At 36.9% G+C, this 18,065-nt stretch overlaps 3 protein-coding genes across 3 annotated transcripts; all 3 read left to right on the top strand.

Annotated features, from left to right (window-relative positions):
* Window positions 1–188: 188 nt before the first annotated feature.
* LOC110768365 (Zinc finger (CCCH-type) family protein) lies at window positions 189–5,331 on the top strand. Its single transcript, XM_021972092.2, has 3 exons — window positions 189–439; window positions 590–1,534; window positions 4,664–5,331. Exons 2-3 carry the CDS (start codon window positions 787–789, stop codon window positions 4,942–4,944), a joined length of 1,029 nt encoding a protein of 342 aa, XP_021827784.1. The 5' UTR covers window positions 189–439; window positions 590–786; the 3' UTR covers window positions 4,945–5,331.
* Window positions 5,332–5,454: 123 nt separating this feature from the next.
* Window positions 5,455–7,190, top strand: LOC110768359 (RING-H2 finger protein ATL29). Its single transcript, XM_088253404.1, has one exon. The coding sequence runs from the start codon at window positions 5,884–5,886 to the stop codon at window positions 7,054–7,056; it is 1,173 nt and encodes a 390-aa protein (XP_088109530.1). The 5' UTR covers window positions 5,455–5,883; the 3' UTR covers window positions 7,057–7,190.
* A 2,542-nt stretch (window positions 7,191–9,732) lies between these two features.
* LOC110768357 (transferases, transferring acyl groups) lies at window positions 9,733–17,250 on the top strand. The gene is made up of 16 exons (XM_021972084.2): window positions 9,733–10,136; window positions 10,227–10,290; window positions 10,427–10,472; window positions 11,380–11,498; window positions 11,799–11,872; window positions 12,048–12,123; window positions 12,223–12,312; window positions 12,916–12,989; window positions 13,543–13,630; window positions 14,215–14,341; window positions 14,449–14,553; window positions 16,125–16,254; window positions 16,352–16,403; window positions 16,482–16,526; window positions 16,801–16,899; window positions 17,020–17,250. Exons 1-16 carry the CDS (start codon window positions 10,087–10,089, stop codon window positions 17,170–17,172), a joined length of 1,392 nt encoding a protein of 463 aa, XP_021827776.1. The 5' UTR covers window positions 9,733–10,086; the 3' UTR covers window positions 17,173–17,250.
* Window positions 17,251–18,065: the final 815 nt, after the last annotated feature.

Below are 18,065 nucleotides of genomic sequence, written 5' to 3' on the forward strand. Positions count from 1 at the left end.
ATAAAAAGAAAGTAAAAACAAAAAATAGATGCATGTGGGTATAGTGGAGAGAGATGAATGTGGTGGTCAAAACAACGCACGCTCAGGAGCAGACGATCACTTCCACAGTAAAAGACAAAACCTTGAAAAGGAAAAAGTTAAAAAAAAAATACCGAAAATGGTTTAAATATGGAACAAATGTACAGAGCCTCTTTCTGTCTCTCCTTCCTTTGATGTGAAAATTTGGAAATCTCCTCCTTTTGGGGGCTCTCTGAACCAAATCTATCTCTAAATTCTCTTTCTTTTTCTTTCCTTTTAATTTCCTCATTCCTATCAATTCCTCTACCACGTTCCCCTTACTGATTCAACAATTTCCCATTTTGCTAAGCCATTTTCTGATGGTCTCGTCATTATCTTTTGGACATTTTGAGGCTGTAGATCCAACAGCAATTCCAACTTGGTAACTTGTTTCATTTTGGTTAGATTTTTGTTCAAGTATCTTGCTTTGATCTGTGCTGTGCCTCCTAATTTGTTGTTGTAGTAGTAGCAGTAGCTCCTTGCTATTTCTCGGGAAGGTTCTTAGCTAAAAGCTTTGTAATTTGTGTTGTAGATGTGTTCTTGAAGTACCCATTTCTCATATTGCTAAGATTTCTCAAAATTTCAGCAATTTGTATAGAATTTTGGTGAATTCAGCTTGTGGGTACTTTCCTTTGTGTTACGAGAACCTGTAAGATAGCACTTAGGGTTTGTAATACTCTTGTTTTCTTTCAAGCACTGTACTTTTTGTGTTGAGGAATTATACTTGCAATGGATTATGGAAGAGAAACTAATGTAGTCCAAGTATTCACTGGGAGTAGTGTTGGGGGTGATATTTGGCCCGCTGATCAAGCAGTTTGGGCTACTGAGGATGAGTACCGAGTTTGGAATAATGGTGATGCATTGGCGGACACCATGTCCAACTCGAATTATGATCAAAGGCAATCTCAAAGTCGCTCTGGAAGCGAACCCCCAAATAAGAAATCAAGGAACTCCCAAGATGCAACTTCGTCTAACCGGTCAAAAGCCATTGGGAAAATGTTTTTCAAAACCAAACTTTGTTGCAAATTCCGTGCTGCGACGTGTCCCTACGTCACTAATTGCAACTTTGCTCATAGCATTGAGGAGCTTCGAAGGCCACCCCCAAATTGGCAAGAAATTGTGGCTGCTCATGAGGAAGAAAAGGGGGTATCTTCGGAGCCAAGGGAAGAATATCAAATTCCAATAGTCTCTACAGGTTATGGTGTGGAGACTCAGAGGTCGTATAAAGGGAGGCATTGCAAGAAGTTTTATACTGAGGAAGGCTGCCCTTATGGGGATAATTGTACTTTTCTTCATGATGAGCAGTCGAAGAATCGAGAGAGTGTGGCAATAAGTTTAGGTCCAGGAGGGTATGGTGGTGCTGCAAATGGAGCAAATAACAAGCCATCAAATTGGAAAACAAGGATTTGCAATAAGTGGGAATTGACAGGATATTGCCCATTTGGAAGTAAATGCCATTTTGCTCATGGCGTTGCAGGTATGATTTATTTACTTTTTCCGTTTTTGCTTGATGGAAAGCATTTGATGTTGATTCTTTATATATGATAGCTCAGTTTTGAAAATTCAGTAATTTTGCTTGCTCTAAGATTTGAGAATGATATTAATCCATCTTCCATAGCAGTAAATAATTCCCTTGTGTTGCCACTTTTTCAATGTAACTTTTCATAGAGCTAGCCATCTTGCTTGGGCTCCCATTCTATAACTTTTATCTCTACTTTCAGTTTCATTACATAGATGCTTGGTGTCCTGCATTTCCGATGTCCAAATAAGTGAGACACTGCTAGCTATAATTTGTGGTAGAAATTTTAATTTCATGCAACATTTAAGTCCAAGCTTTTCCATGTTTTGCTTTTGATTTAGGAAAGCACTTGAGTATATATTTTTTTTTTGGACGAAGCACTTGAGTATATTAAGAAATCAATTATGGTTAAATACCACTATTGTTAGTTTTGTAATAGTTTCAAGATTATGGTATACCAGTTAACTTGTTCTTTTGGCGCATCATTAACAAAGACTAACTACATATGCTTTTTCCTTGTAAAAGAGAAACATGAACACATGATTGTTTGTTTTTCCTCATAAAGCAAAGACACTTGTCAATGCACTTTTGCGTTCATTTGTCTATCATAGAGAACCTTGGACAGAAGTTCTAGATTGCAAGATCATAACGTGATTCTATTCCCGACCGGCCAACCCACCTTTTATTTTATCCAAGCTCTAGGGCGCTTCAGTGAAAAGTTACCTGAACAGAAATATGCAAACTACATTGTAAACTTATTGTTTAACTTGTCCACCTCGGTTATTGGTTATGGCAGAGAGTGTATACTCATTATGCATGGAAGGGAAGAAATTTCCTCCTCTCTCTTTCTTAACCATCTGTGGCCTTCAAGCAAGGTGCTATTGAAGTTGCCCATGCTGATTGGCCCAATTGAATAGTTTGTCTGTTTCTTTATTGTTAATATAAGTGTACATGAGTATGATTAGAGAATAGGAAGGTAAAGGAAGAAGACCAGCTGAAGCATGCCCTTAGGACTCGAGTAGCCAAGTAAGAGGCTACCATCAGTACAGATTAAATTATTGCAGTTAAGCCTAAGCTTTTCCATGTCAAGTTATTGTCGCTTGTCCACCCCTGTTATTGCTTATGATAGAGAGTGTATACTCATTATGCACGGAGGGAAGAAATCTCCCCCTCTCTCTCTCTCTCTTTTATTTGTATTTATTTTTAACCATCTATGGCCTTGATGCAAGGTGCTATTGAAGTTTCCTATGCTGATTGGGGCAATTAAATAGTTTCTCTGTTTCTTAGTTCTAGTAGAAGTCTACATGAGCATGATTAGAGCATAGGAAGGCGAAGGAAGAAGGCCAGCCGAAGAATTCTCTTTAGACTCCAGCAGCCAAGTGAGAGGCTACCATTGCTCCAGAACGAATTATTGCAGTTTAATCCTGGAAGAATACAAAGAATAAAAGACCATCCACAATCAGCAATTCATCCAGGGGGCTGGGTCTATTCCCCAACCCGCTTAAAAACCTTAGCAGAAAATCCAGGACAGAACAATCAGTCCAAAAAAGGCCTACATCTGACTAAGGAGGAGGCCGCAAGTATTATTAAAAAATATTTAATACAGGCATATTTAAGCCTAGGCAAGGAAAGTTCCTAATTAGAAGCTCTATATCATTTTTTTAATTCCTTTTTACAAAACTAAAATTGGACGTACCACCTGAGCCTCTATAGTTTTGGAAGAAACAAAGCTTTCAGCATAATTAGCAGTAGAGAACAAGATGGTGTACTGACTCTCCACTGCTGACACAGAAACTATTTGTGGAAATTTGTATTGTTTTGGTCTGCGCTGCCCGTAAGCATATATATATATATTTTGACATAGTGCCATATAATAAGTAAAACATGCACACACGCATACATTCCTTTTTCTTTTTACTGCTTAATATCTCCTTAAGCCATACAAGTTTCTAACTCCTATTATGCCTTCAAGGGAGGAAGAAAACAAATACACAAACTCTAGTTCCTACTCTGGATGTTGCTAAGAAACCTGAGGTATTTAATATTCCAACTGTTAAAGTTTAAAACAATTGTTTGCACATGTCCTAACTGCTTAAGGTTTTGGGATCTAGTGATTGCCTAACATAGGATCAGAGCATTGGTTGGTGGAGATCCTTGGTACGAAATCTCCAATCCCCATTCTCACTTCTTTGTTGGTTTGCAAGGTGCAGGATGGGGCTGCACCTATACGTTTCTCTCTCTGAATTTCTCTGCCACTCCGCATGTAGGATGGCGCTTGCACGAGAGAGAGGGTGTTAGTTTGATATACATTCCCTTACAGCTTAAGCTTTTGGGCAAGTGGTAAACCAAGTATGTATATCACCTGACAAACTGTACCGATGGTGTTAAACACAAATTAGGGACCGGCTTAAGAGAGGTGTGGCTGGACCACTTTTGAGGTGATCAATTTTTGCTCATTAAGGGGTTTGACTGGTGTATTGAAGTCTAGAAAAAATCCTACATCTTTCCTGAGGGAGGCTTGCATGGAATTTACACCTCAAGAGATAAAGCTTAAGCAAGGCTCATGTACATGCATAATGTTGTTGTACAACTTGATCTCGTTTGGCTGCCAGTGCTGTTACTGTTGTATTGTGAGTTGTTTTGGTAAGGATTACTAGTTTGTTTATTTTGCTTACTTTACGTTTTTTCTCAAATTAGTAAGTTTATCAGCTACTTAAGCATTAGTTTAAGATCTGGCCACAAAGTAAAGTGTTAGTACAAGTTTGTATGGTGTGATGTCTCTGTTAAGGTCACGAGTCAGCACACTTTGTTGACATTAAATGAAAATATGCTCTTATCATCAGTAGGTCTTAAATTTGTATGCCACTGAAGAGTAGCATGCTAATATGTTGTCTGGAATGTGGATGATTTGTCTTCAACTATTTAAGGGTGCTTTTTTACGTTTGGGTGCAATATCTATAGAGACTGTAGTGATCATATTAATATCCTCTTTCCTGAAAAGAAAATTGTAATAATCAAACTGCAGTTCAACTTAAACTGATGATGCTTTCATTATCTAACTTTGGAATTCTAAACTTCTGACTACAGAATTACACCGATATGGTGGTGGGCTTGTGGAGGGAGACGCTAGAGAGTCTTCTTCAGCCCCACCTGACAATAAGCAGGGTGGAGTACCTTCTAAAACCCCAGCAGATACTGTGGTAGTATCAGTCCCGCTAGTTCCTCATTCTGATGTTTATCACCTCGGAGTTCCATCACAAAGATCATCGATTGTAATTCAGAGGCCTGGGCAGAGAGCCCATCAGAAATGGAAGGGACCAGACAAAATCAGTAGGATATATGGTGACTGGATTGATGACATCGAATAAAATCTGGGATCCTCGCTTCCAAATGTTAAAGATGTACTGCGGTAACTTACATATATCCTCCATGGATTTAGATAGAAAACTAGATACCAAGTCTCTGCAAGAGATTTTGGGATCATGTAGCTGTAACTTATCTGTAGAAGTAGTTTTTGTTTCCTTGCTTCTAGTTTAGGTTTCATGCCTGGCTTGGTGAAGGCACAGCCCATCTGTTTCATGTGCGAATTTTGTTGTTACAATTAGAACTTGAAGCTTGTATCACTCTCTTAGTTGTCCTTATTACCATATACAATTATGGGATGACCCTCTTCGTCCAGAGAGACGACGGTCATTATCTTGTACCACTTTGTTCAAATTATCAATTAAAATAATTAAACATCTGGCGTTCACCCATTATGGCGTTGATCATGATACTTGTATCAAGGTTTTCCCTATTTTGAGGTTCTTTTTCCTGTCTGAAACTTTCTTCTCTGAAATGATTGCAAAATAACTCGACTAGAGTAAAGGGATGGGGTGGCAATGGGTTGTGTTCGGGTTGATCTAATTTATATTCGAGTCCTATATTTGTGTCGTGTTTGGATCGTGTAACAATATAATGTTTCTTCCAATTGGATATTTAATATTGTTTACTATTTAGTATTTAATGTTTCTGCCCTCTATGATATGAAAACTTCATATCTACAAATTTAATTAAAAACGTTTACCCTTTTGTTTGAACAGCCAAAGATGAGGGCGTGATATATTGGTGGCTTGGATTAATAGTGAAGAGAGTAATTTGTTGAGCCCATCCTTCTCACAAGGACTCGCTCAAAGCTCAATAGCTTTGGTTCTTACCAAAGACTAGAAACCAACACTTCCACATCACCCTCCCAAATTAAGCCAATCATTTTTGTATGCTCACAAAAACCAGATGCATCGACATGCCTCCTTGTTTCTCTCTTGCCAATGACTGACTGGAAGCAATCCCACAAACACAAACTAAGAACCCAACACCAACACCAACACATTGTTGTTCTCTTTGTAGCTTCATCTCATCACCATTCTTGTTCTTCTTCTCTGAATATCCATGCACTAAGGCTGGCCGGAAGTGCAAGCCGATCTCCGGCCACGTGGTTTTTAATAAGGTATAGCTGCTCAATCTTAGTTATGCAGGGAATGTCAGCATCGACCACACCGGATGCAGCTTATCCCCCATCCTCACAGCATGCGTCCTCCCCGCCAATTACTGTCGTTCTGACCGTCCTTCTCCTCGTGTTCTTCTTTGTGGGATTCTTTTCTATTTACTTTTGCAAGTGTTTCATGGACCATATCCTTACCTCCTTTCAGCGCTCTCCTGCCGGGGATCTCGTGGGCACGGCGGTTGTACCTAAAGAAGGCCTTGACGTCTCACTCATAGAATCATTTCCAACTTTCGTGTATGCAAGCGTCAAAGATTATCGGATAGAGAAGTACGGCCTAGAATGCGCAATTTGCTTGGTGGAGTTTGAGGATGATAGCATGCTGCGCCTCTTGACGGCTTGTTGCCATGTTTTCCATCAAGAATGCATCGACCTCTGGCTCGAGTCTCACAAAACTTGTCCATTTTGCCGTGGAAATCTCGAATCAATGCCCTCGAACTTAGCGGAGAAGTCTCCAGTGCTTGCTCACGAGAACGTCGCCATGCAGGAAATTCATGAAGGGAATGAGCCTGTGTTGTTGGATCCGGATGCTGTCCACGTTGACATCAAAGATGAACAAGGCCAAGATCAACATCATCAAGGAACTAGTACTAGTGATTCGTGGCCTCCGAATAAAAATAAAAATATTAACAATATGGTTGCAGAAGATGAACAAAGTAGTAGAACTAACCATGATCATCAAAACGTAGAGAATGAAACCGAAAGATTTTCGAGGTCACATTCGACAGGGCACTCCATAGTTAGGCCTAGAGCAGAGGAGGATAGATATACACTGAGATTGCCAGAGCATGTGAAGATAAAACTTCTAAGAGGGCATCATAACTGGACAGGAAGCTGTACCACATTTGGGGAGTTCTCACGCCAAACACACAATGCGGCTGGTGGCCACTTTGGAGAGGTCTCTGGCTCTGACGGTGGAGGAGACAATGAGAGACTTTAATTTTTTGTATTTTCGTTAATTTGTTTCTCTTCAAGATCTTCAAATATTTTTTTTCTCTCCTTTGGTTTTGTTCTTTTGCAAATACAGAAGGGTAGCTTAGCTAGCAACTTAGATGTGTTGGTGCATTTTTAGTTGGTTTGCCTTTTCTCTTGCGCGCCTGATCTTGCTGTTTTTTTTTCTTTTTCCTTTCCGAAAGAAGAAAACATTACAAAGAAGATCCCCATACAAGTCAAAATACAATATATGTAACACCTCTTTAGGAAAATTCCCAAACGAAATACACATATTCACAAAAGCATGTCCTTTTTTAGCCTCCGCCACTTGAATGGTTTCATGATAGAAATGTGATAAAGGAATAATTTTGAAACCCTGTAGAAGTTTCGAAATGTCTTAAACAATTGTTCGAATTCTGCCATTGGGGTGAGATATGATGAGTTAGAATTTGTATTAGAACTTTGGAATCGCCTTCAATTTCCAGCAGGGATAACTTGAGACACGAAGGAAGCCCAGATCAAAGCATTCCTTAAATGCCATAGCTTCAGCCTGCAAAACAAAGAAAAGCCAATAGGAATAGATGCAGCTTATAAAGGGTGAGCATAGTGATTTCTAATAACGAAACCCGTAGCAGAACGACCGTTTGCTAAAACAGAATCATCAAAGTTTATTTTAAAATAAGTATTGCTATTTTTCAACTTTTCAAAAGCTATATGATTAGCTTGCCAATAAAAACCACCACAGACTAACTTGAACAAGAAGGAAAACAAAGTAATGGAAAGAAACCAGACAAATAAATAACACAAGCTAGGCAAACAAATAGACAGCAGCAAACCCTACCCTCCGTTTGGATGAAGGAATTGAAAATTACATAGAATTCTAAAATGATTGAATTTAGATTTTCATCATTTCAATTTCTGACAATTGAATATTTTAGTGTTTGGATTTATATATGTCGAATTTTGTAAATGACACTATGGAAATTGTGAAATGACGCATATTTTGGTGGAAATTAAATTTGGGAATTTGATACCCCAATTTTCACAATTTTTGTTTTGCATCATTTAATAAATTCTGTGCTTAAGTTACCATAAAAGAGAATTGTTAATTTCTCCTTTTAAATTCCGAATTATTTTTCCTCATCCAAACGGAGGGTAGTAGGATTGGGATTAATTCGAATTCCTAATAGAATTTGTGTTTCCAATTCCAATGCCTATATATCTTCTGTTTTATATATAATAAGTAGAAGGTTTGGTCTTCCTTTCCATACCATTGTTGTGAACTAGTACTATATGGATAGAAAGATGTCAAGGGAAACAGATGAACCGGAGATTCTGCGGTGGCGATGGAAGGTGCAGCTCGCAATCGAGACCAATTGGTATGTACAAGGTGAGGGGTCCCCGAGACTCGGGGCTCTGGCACCATGCCCACGAGCCTAGTGGATCATGGGTACATGTGGAGCCTCAATCGTGCCGAGATATTGGAGGGTACGTAATTCTAATCCTTGTTCGGGCATCCATGCTGAAAATCAAAGGGTTTCTTCGTGACTACTTCCGGAGGCACGGGTTTACGGTTGAAGTGCTGGATAACAAGGTCGAAGAGTTTACTCGAGGGATACTAGGACCCAACGTGAAGTGACTGTGCGGCTGTGCCCTTTCAGTGGGTACAGAAAACGAGAGATCGCTGCGTTGGTAGTGATTGTGGCTGGCTCATTGACGAGGAGGCCAGGAAAGTCAGCAACCTTTGGCAACTCGGCCAACCCTGTGGTGTTGATAATTTTTTTATTTTTTATTCCTATTGATTTTCATTTGGCTGCTACGTACTGCTGCTGCTGCTGCTGCTTCTGCAACAACAAGAATCCCTACTTATAAAGAAGTCTTGCTCCTCGTCATCCTCCTCCTCGCTCGCAGGGTTGCGGAGCTCTAATTCCTCTTTATGGCCAGCATTGATTTGGTTTATTTTGCTTCCCAGTGTACACATGATATATGAATGCAATATATTCTTTTTTACTTTCAATTAATCAATCAAATTTACTTTTGTGTATTATTGTCCATTTTGAAATGCAATCTCAGTTTTTATATATATCAAGCGTAAATTCCTCATAGAAAAAGTGGGTAAATTGTAGTATTAATATTTTTTTTTTGGGCATTTAGATACATGTGTGTGTGTCCATGTTGTACACAATTCCATCCCTAGATCAAAACAAAAACATGAATCTTGTAGTGCAAGAGTTTTTTTCCAGTTTTGACATCATTTGAGACTGCTTTTCTAGAAAGCACTTTTATTCATAAGCGCTTCTAGCAAAAACACTTTTATTATAAAGATATTGAAATTTTCATAAGAAATCTAAGTGCTTCCTCCCAAAAGCAATCACAACACATGCTATATCATTCTATTTTCGCTATCTTGTTTATGTGACATGTTTAATTTAATAAATGTGCTAGACCTAACCTAATCCTCTTAATTGATCTGATACCACATGTAAGATTACTTCCAAACCAATATGTCAACAATACTTAAGAGACACAATATGTATGAAAATAAATAAACTACCTGCTATCAGTGGCAGATTCTTGGTGGTAAGAATCAAGACAACAATTATCATAACCTTTCAGTATTATAATAAAATATACATAAAAGAATTATAACCAAGTTTTCGACCCAAAAAAAAAAACCCAAGTAGTTCAAGCAAAATAATCAATCCTGAAACTGTTTTTAAGTTTTCTTCCACTTAAGCAACTTCTTGCTGTTATTATGGTCATTATTTTCATATATTTTCTAGTGCTTGTACACATGTAAGCTTGAATTGATAGAGAAGTAGGAATAAGGTCGGGGAGGTATGTAGAAGTTAGTTTTATTTTGTTCTGACTGAGAGGCAAAGTACGTTTTCGGCATTTCATCGAACAGCTTATGCGCGTCCATCCGTAGATTATAAGGGCGTGAGTTGAAGAATTGTGTAAGGGTAATTTCGAGACTAAAGTAAAACCAGTCAGTCAGAACACTATCTCCGGCGAACAGAAAAATCCTCCGTTCTCCATGGATTCTCTCCCCAACTCCTTCAATCCAAACAAACGTCTCAAAGAAGAGTTACTATTCTCTCTCTAAATTCCTCTGCTTAACTAGAATTTTTTGATTCATTTTTAATTATCTTCTTCTGAATTTTAAAACTTTTGCAGGTTTGTGAGCAATTTGACTGGATCGTCCATGATGGAGATTGCCGCGCTTACCACAATAATCCCTGTAAATTAACCTAATTTCGGATTTTCATTTCTCAAGTTTATAACGAAAGGGTTATGTTTTTGTGTGTGTGTGTGTGTGTGTGTGTATGTTTTTGTAAATTCTGATGCCATTTTCCTGGTTGCCTTGCTTTTTTCAGATTCTGATTATACTGCGGCACTCAGTTGGCTCCAATCCTGTTGTTGGTAAGCCACAAGGACTTCTATTACCAATCAAATTTTTCTTTATGTTCTTTGTTCTCAAGTTACTAAAAGTTGATCCTTATAATTATTTGGGGGTAATGAACAAAAAATGGGTTCTGTAAATTTGTTGTTGTTCTTCTGGTGTGTGTTTGTGTTAATGATAAAGATTAGGCACCAAGGGTTTTGTGCTGTGTGATAGAACATTTATGAGAAATAAGTAAAATATCGTCTTGCAGTAGCATTGTTGACTTATCCCTTGAAATTCAGGCCTAGTTGGCTGACTGATTGTGCATGTAGGTAAAATTATTCTCTAGCTGTTAGATTATATATAGATAGCTTAGATGCATTCTCATTTGTCGCATCTTAGTCGTCCATGTTGGTGCTAAGAGTTGCCTTAACTATCAACAAAAAATCGTCATGGACTACAACGTTATAAACTTCCCCTTCACATGTCATGTTCGTGACCACATGCTAATCTTCCAAACCATGTGCAATTCTCATGACCACGGGCACCTAGAAACAAATCAGAGGCAAGATTGTCTAAGGTGTCGTTGTGACACTGGCCAAGTAGTTTGCAACGATTAGGTTAAGGTGCAATCTAAAATCAATTTTGGACAGATTTTGTAGGGTTTTGGCTTTTGGAGAAGTTTTGCAACGATTAAGCTAAGGTGTCGTCTGTGTGATGCAAACATATTATCTGATGCTAGCATTGTACTCTAAAAGATTATGTTTCATATTTTCTGACATCATCTTCCTCTGTTTTGGTAATACCAAACGAAGTCATGCATCTATATTGTATCTATTCACAGTACCATAAGCTTCTGGTCTCCAAGCTCGTTTGATATGTGATGCAGCTAATACGTTTTTTTTTTCTGATATTAATTTTTGTCCTGTGATTCTTTTACCATAGATGTCACATTGAAGAAAAATGATGATGCAGTAGTCGGTTCTAAGGGCAGACCAGCTTACATGTCTACAATGGCTTTCGATTTTCTTCTCATCGTGCTTCCAATCGTCTTAGTTTACACTGTAAGTGTTTTTAACTTGAGTAATTATGAAAACTTCTGAAGGATCCAAGCATATTGTGTTTGACCAGTTTTATGTTAGCTTTTGAGTAATCTTTGGATTGTGGCTTGCAATCATTTTTCTCCCACCATCTTTTTAAGAATCTGACAGCACTGCCCTTGTTCATGAACAGTCAAAGTTTCTCATAGTCATAGTGTCTAACTGTAGAATCTATATAGTTGGGCCTCCTGGTGTGTTTACATTATTTATTATGCATAAATGACATATACCTATTATATTCACAATGATCATAACTCACAACAGGTTTTAGCAGAGTGGATGTATATCTGGGCAACTTTGTTGACATTGTTACTGCTTATCAGAATTGCAGCCAACAGGTAAAATATATTAGATCACAATTTTGTTATAAAGAAATTATCGGATCTTTATGGTTTACTTTTGCATGATGAAGTCATTCATGGAATGTTCACAATGCTAAAAGATATTTGTATGAGCAGAGGAGCATATATATGGCTTGGATATTGATACACTGCTGTATGCACTTCAATACAGGTTTGGTTCTTATTCTAATTTGAAGGAAGATCCCTATTCTGTACGAAAAAATATATCATCTTACAGGGTCGCTACGGTATGCAGTCTCACTTAGGTCTGCATAGGTTATTTTTTATTAAAAAAACTTTCCTGTAACTTTTACTATTTTCTCGTGTGAACAAAGTAATTGCTGCAGATGATCATTACATGCTTGTGTATCTTGGCTGTTGACTTCAAAATTTTCCCTAGAAGATATGCCAAGACTGAGACTTATGGTACTGGCTGGGTAAGAATTTTGAACCAGTATGCAACAAAATTATAATCTTGTTAAGTTTATTGTAATATTTTTGTTCTATATGATTACTTTTGATTGAGTTTGACTAGATTTTGTTTATTTTCGTTAGAGTGTTACCTGTACTGTACGACTCTTCAAAATGATATGTCAATAATGTATGTTTAATTTCTGTTCCATTACCAGCATTTTCTTCCAGGTTATCATCAATTGCTGATTAGTTTTAATTGTCTGAATTTTATTTGATAACATAACCTCATGACTATTTCTTTCATTCTTTATCAATATAGTCAATGTTTAATAGCAGACTTAGGGAGGCAATCATATTAAGTTACTCAGGCTCACTAGTGCTCTAGTACTAGTTTTAATTTTTGTTTTGAATGAAGAAATGTAGAATTATTTCGGATCATATTTTTCTTTCTTTGCCTTTCTTTCCCTTAATTTTTGTGTACTTTAGATATTCACTTTGCCTTGAGACCTATGCCACATGTGTTAAAACATACATATCTCTACTGAATGAGTGTTCATTGAGAAAAGAAATCAAGAAAGAAGAGAGGAGACCTCTATTGAAACATTTTCCATACGTGATTGTGTCAGATGGATCTTGGGGTTGGCTCATTTGTTGTAGCAAATTCATTAGTTTCACGGCAAGCACGAAATATATCATCCAGGTGAGTCATTTTATGATTCTCTTAGTTTGGGCATATAATGTCTTGATTCTCTCTCTCTCTCTCTCTCTCTCTCTCTCTCTCTCTCTCTCTCTCTCTCGCTATATATGTATGTATAATAAATTAATATGTAACTTCATGTGAAACTGTTTATTTGTTGTAAGATATTATTTTCTCGATGTGCATATCCCTTTTGAAAAGACAGACAAATACCTATAAGCAAAAAGTTCAGAGAATAATAGGATTTTAAATGATGGAAAATATATGGAAGTTTGAGCTTTCCTTCAAACCTAGCAGCACACTTATGGAAAAAAAAAAAGTTACCCAGACTAGTCTCTTAATGCTCCCAAGTAATCCTCAGGTTATGATTAGTAAATGTTTTCATTTTTAACTCTCGAATGCTTATTTTTCCTTTAATTTTTTGTTTTCAGTCTTCATGATGGGATTTTGTATGGTATGAACAAATGGAATGCAGTTTCCTCCTGTGGTAGTGTGAATATATTATGATGTAGTGACGTGTTTTTTTTAAAATATTTTTTTATTTATGCTTTTTAAGGAAATGGAAGACTGCAATTCAATCTTCTAGTCCACTGATCATCCTTGGGTTTGCCCGTCTTCTCTCTACCAGAGGTGTGGACTATCAGGTAGGTTTTATGATGTTACTTTGCCCCTCTGTTTAATAGATACTTGTTGAATCAAATTGGGATTGCAATCAAGAAATTTTGAATTTCTACATGTAATTATGGTTTCCTGTTTTGAGGTGTTTCATGCCTGTTGGAACTAGAGGTTCTTGCTAGAAATTCTAATTATGAATAATGAGAATTTCCTAGAAAGTTTAGTAAATGGAAGACGGAAGTGTGTTCCTGTGAGAATTGAAACAGCCCCTTTTTCTTTCCCTAACAAGAAAATGAGCTTCAAAGCTTCAACCTGGACCAGAATCCAGCTCAGTGAGGTCAGGCTTTTGAAGCTATTAGGGACTATCAGGTCAATTTGGTATTCGGATTGTGGTCACGCCTAGCGTTCAATTTGAGCTAATTTTAGAATGTAGGGTGACCACTCCATTGAGCTTCTGTTGTTATGAGTCCTTCCATTTAGACACTGATCAGTCATGACAAATAACTTGCCAGCACTTTTATGTGTTCAATAAGCTGTGCTGTGCTGATTTAAACTCTTCTTGATGCTTGTCCTAAACTCTTCTGCTTTTTCATGTTATATTTACACCTTGTAGGTTCATGTGGCTGAATACGGAGTACACTGGAATTTCTTTTTCACACTTGCTGCAATATCAATTCTTACGTGCATAATTAATGTTCCCGCACAGTATTCTGGCATTCTTGGCTCACTAATTCTAGTAGGTACTATCTAACTGAGTAATATTTTTTTAGGTATACCTTTTATTACTTTTATTCTTCTAGTAGATGCAAGACTATTTTATAGCCTAATGGGGTTTCCTATCCTCCAGGTTACCAAGTTTGCTTGACACATGGGTTAAACTTGTATCTGCTTTCTAATGAAAGGGGAACTGATATAATCAGCCAAAACAAGGAGGGTGTTTTTAGCCTATTTGGTAAGTGCTTAAGTTTGCAGATTTGTTATGCTTTATTGATAATCTATATAGTTTGGACTCTAAAATCAAGTTAAAAGGACAGGTTTTTCTTACCTCAAAAAACAAAAAAAAGAAGTGGGATTCATGTATTCAATCCGTCATAAATCATCTCATGACTGTTTTTCTTGATGAAATAGTACATTCTTTGCCTGAACATAAACTGCCATAGGTTGGATGCTGTGAGGGATAGTGTAATATTAGCTTTCCTTTTCATAATGCTATATTATACCAAGTAATGGTAGAAAAGAAAACATCAAAATTTTCCATTTAAAATGTACTTTTTCTTGGAGAAGCAGCTGAGTGGGTGTTGATGGCTCAAATGAAGTTGTAGTATGATAACCAAATTGAATGCTGCACCCAGATTACTTTTTAGGAAGAGCAAACTCTTAAGTCATAATCTCTGCATAACATATACAATACAATCATGATATTTCTCTATGCTCGTGTGTCAGATATACTGTAAATTTTGGAAAACAGGGAAAAGCAATCTAGATTCAGTCTTAGAAAAAAAAGGTGTGGCAGTTTAACTGTGCAATTACCATCTTCATGGTTAAGTCGGGCTTGTAATCAATGTAATTTGGTGCTAGGATCTAAGACTAGTAGTTCTAGCGATCAACTCGCTGCTTTCACATTTTCTCATTATTATGAAAAGGTAAAGGATATAAACAATGATAGAAAGATGAGATTGGCTTGTTTTATTAGGTATTTAGCCTGAGGTCTTTTATCTTTTAAATTAAATGAAGGTTCGAAGCTACAATACAAAATGAAAGTGTGTCGAATTATTTTATTTTATTGTAAAAACTACCAAAATCATCTTTTATAATAGTGGGACAATAGTATCATTCATAATGATACATGAATCCCTTTAAATATGAAAAGTTCAAAATTCATCATTTGATAATTGAAAAATTGTAATAGAATTCTGAATCTTGTTTTCTGAATGTTCTTAGTCACTACAATTACCTACCATTATCCTTATGATCATCACCATCACCACCATCACCACCGAGCTCACTCACTCTAATCTTGATATTTACTAGAGTTTTCCGTAACTCAAACAACGAAGTTAAATGGGTTCCATAACTAAACTTTGGTTGTGATGCAATTAGGTTGCATTTAGTTCATGATTTAATTCATTGGATGACCTAATTGCGGGTATTTGGGGTTCAATGAACATCTCTGATATATCTGGAGAGAATGTCATGTTCTGCTATGCATTGGAAGAACAATTCCGGTTAACATGTTATATACCTTTCTTTTTAGTGGTAATGGATTTGGTTAATCATATGTATAGGAGGTGAACTGCTGAATACTGGACATGAACACTACAAAAACCAATTAGGATAAACTGATGAAAGACAGTATGAAAATCCAAAAAGTTGAGAACTGAAATTATATGAAGTAAATTTAAATGATCACATAACACTGAGAGGAAGCTGAATTATAATCATTCAAGCATGTCTTTTTGAGTTTTGCTTCTTATTGCTTTTTTCTATTCCTTTTGTAAAGTATTTGATTGTTTTCATTCCCAGGATATTGGGGTTTGTACCTTGTTGGTGTCCAGTTAGGAAACTTTCTTTTCTTCAATAACCATTCCTCTGCAACAATGAGGAGCACTAACTGGGCAAAGATTAGAGTCTGGATACTTTCACTTCTGTTTTGGTATTTCTCTTCTCCAATTTGCTTTTTCAAATTTATTTTCTCTCTCCCTTCTTTTCTCTGGTAGCAAGGTTATTGCTTAAGGTGTTATATGTTTCAGGTTATTAACTGTGATTATAGACCGCCACGTCGAGAGAGTTTCCCGTAGAATGGTATGTGTACTTTTGTCTTCGTTTCCTTAATTTATGTACTATTAGTTTTGAGGAAACTAAAATGTACACATTGTGCAGTGCAACCTGGGCTATGTTACACTGGTATTGGCAGTAAATTTACAGGTTATTCCCATTTCCTGTGATTTGGATTTATAAAATTTAAATGGCATATCCATTTCGGAAGATTTTAGTTTCATATATTATTTATTCATTTTGGATAGTAACGTATATAGGGAACAGAGTTGTATTGGTTTATCTTTTTTATTTTTTTCCAAGTTGCACTCTGTCAATTGTCCAACTATTGCTGACTTAAGTGTACATCCCATTTCTGACCAACTGCTCTTTGAAACTGGTTTGTACATTTTTTTTAACTCTTCAAATCGTCACTCATTTTCAGGTGCTGGCAATACTACTGCTCTCCGATTTTCTTCCTGGAAGCAAAACTTCAGTACTGGAAGAAGCATATGACCGGAATTTGCTGGGGACATTTCTTCTGGTATATATATATTTTTTCCCTTCTTGTGGTAACCAACAAATTTTTGTTTTGTTTTTATCAACATTTGGCAGTTGCTCGTCGATCACACTTGAAATAATCTTAATCTTCTGTTTCTTACAGGCAAACTTGCTCACAGGTTTGGTGAACTTGTTTGTGGATACCCTGTTTGCATCATCAGTCAAAGCCCTTTTTATTTTGATTGCCTATGCGTTTTCCCTATCCTTCCTCATTGGATTGCTAGATTTTTGCGGTATCAGACTGAAATTTTGGTAGGGGGACAATCTGTGTGACAGTCTAATTAGTCAGGGACAGGAACTAAATGAAAATTCCTACAACATACTTTTAAATTCACGCATGTTTTTTTTTTCCCTAATCCACGCTTGATAACCGTGTTTTTTTCGGTAAGGGTGGGGATTTACAAAAGAGAAGGAAAAAGTCATTTTGGTCATTGTAGTTTGTCGAATTTTCTACTCCGGTCTGTGTGGTTTCAATTTTGGCGGTTTGACCTATGTAGTTTGATATTCATCATAATGCAAGGATACGTTTGGATTGGACGTAAATTCGCACTTCTTAGAATTGCGATGGATATCAAATTACCAAGGTCAAATCGCCTGAATCAAAACAACATAGACCAAAGTGAAAAATCTGGCGAACTACAAGCACCAAAAATTACTTTCCGTCGTAAAAAAAAATCAATCAATTGAGGGTTTGTGCAAGTATAATTCGAGTATACATAATGCAAAATAGAAGTATGGAGCTAATGGCCTAACATAATGGCGCCAAGTCCTGATGATGGCATGCCAAGGATTAGGCACAACATCTGGCCTGGGGCATGCACATGAAAATGCATTTGCCATTGGTTGTCAGTTTCTCAGCAAATACAACGACAACTCATGCAACGATTTGTGCATTCGAAACGTAGATGTAACCATCAATTTCCAATAGTACAAAACACTACAGTAGTCTTTCCCCCAAAAAAAAAACACTACAGTAGAAGAGAAAGATACTTGACACGATACCCAAAATAACCTGTATGTGGGGCAAAAAATTAGGGTTGATTATGGAGAAAAATTTGTATGTAATAGGGATGTCACTGTTTGATATCTCCAACCAATTATTTTCCGCTATGCGTGATAAGAATTCCACAAAAAGTAAGAAGATAGGAA

This window comes from Prunus avium, chromosome 5 (genome assembly GCF_965620075.1).
Source record: "Prunus avium chromosome 5, drPruAviu1.hap1.1, whole genome shotgun sequence".
NCBI lineage: Eukaryota > Viridiplantae > Streptophyta > Magnoliopsida > Rosales > Rosaceae > Prunus > Prunus avium.

Coding starts and splice junctions, on each gene's coding strand:
- LOC110768359 (XM_088253404.1), top strand. CDS start 5,884: ATGACTGACTGGAAGCAATCCCACAAACACAAACTAAGAACCCAACAC.
- LOC110768365 (XM_021972092.2), top strand. CDS start 787: ATGGATTATGGAAGAGAAACTAATGTAGTCCAAGTATTCACTGGGAGT. Junction 1,535..4,663: donor TTTTGCTCATGGCGTTGCAG/GTATGATTTATT, acceptor TTCTGACTACAG/AATTACACCGATATGGTGGT.
- LOC110768357 (XM_021972084.2), top strand. CDS start 10,087: ATGGATTCTCTCCCCAACTCCTTCAATCCAAACAAACGTCTCAAAGAA. Junction 12,990..13,542: donor GCACGAAATATATCATCCAG/GTGAGTCATTTT, acceptor ATGCTTTTTAAG/GAAATGGAAGACTGCAATTC. Junction 13,631..14,214: donor CCAGAGGTGTGGACTATCAG/GTAGGTTTTATG, acceptor TACACCTTGTAG/GTTCATGTGGCTGAATACGG.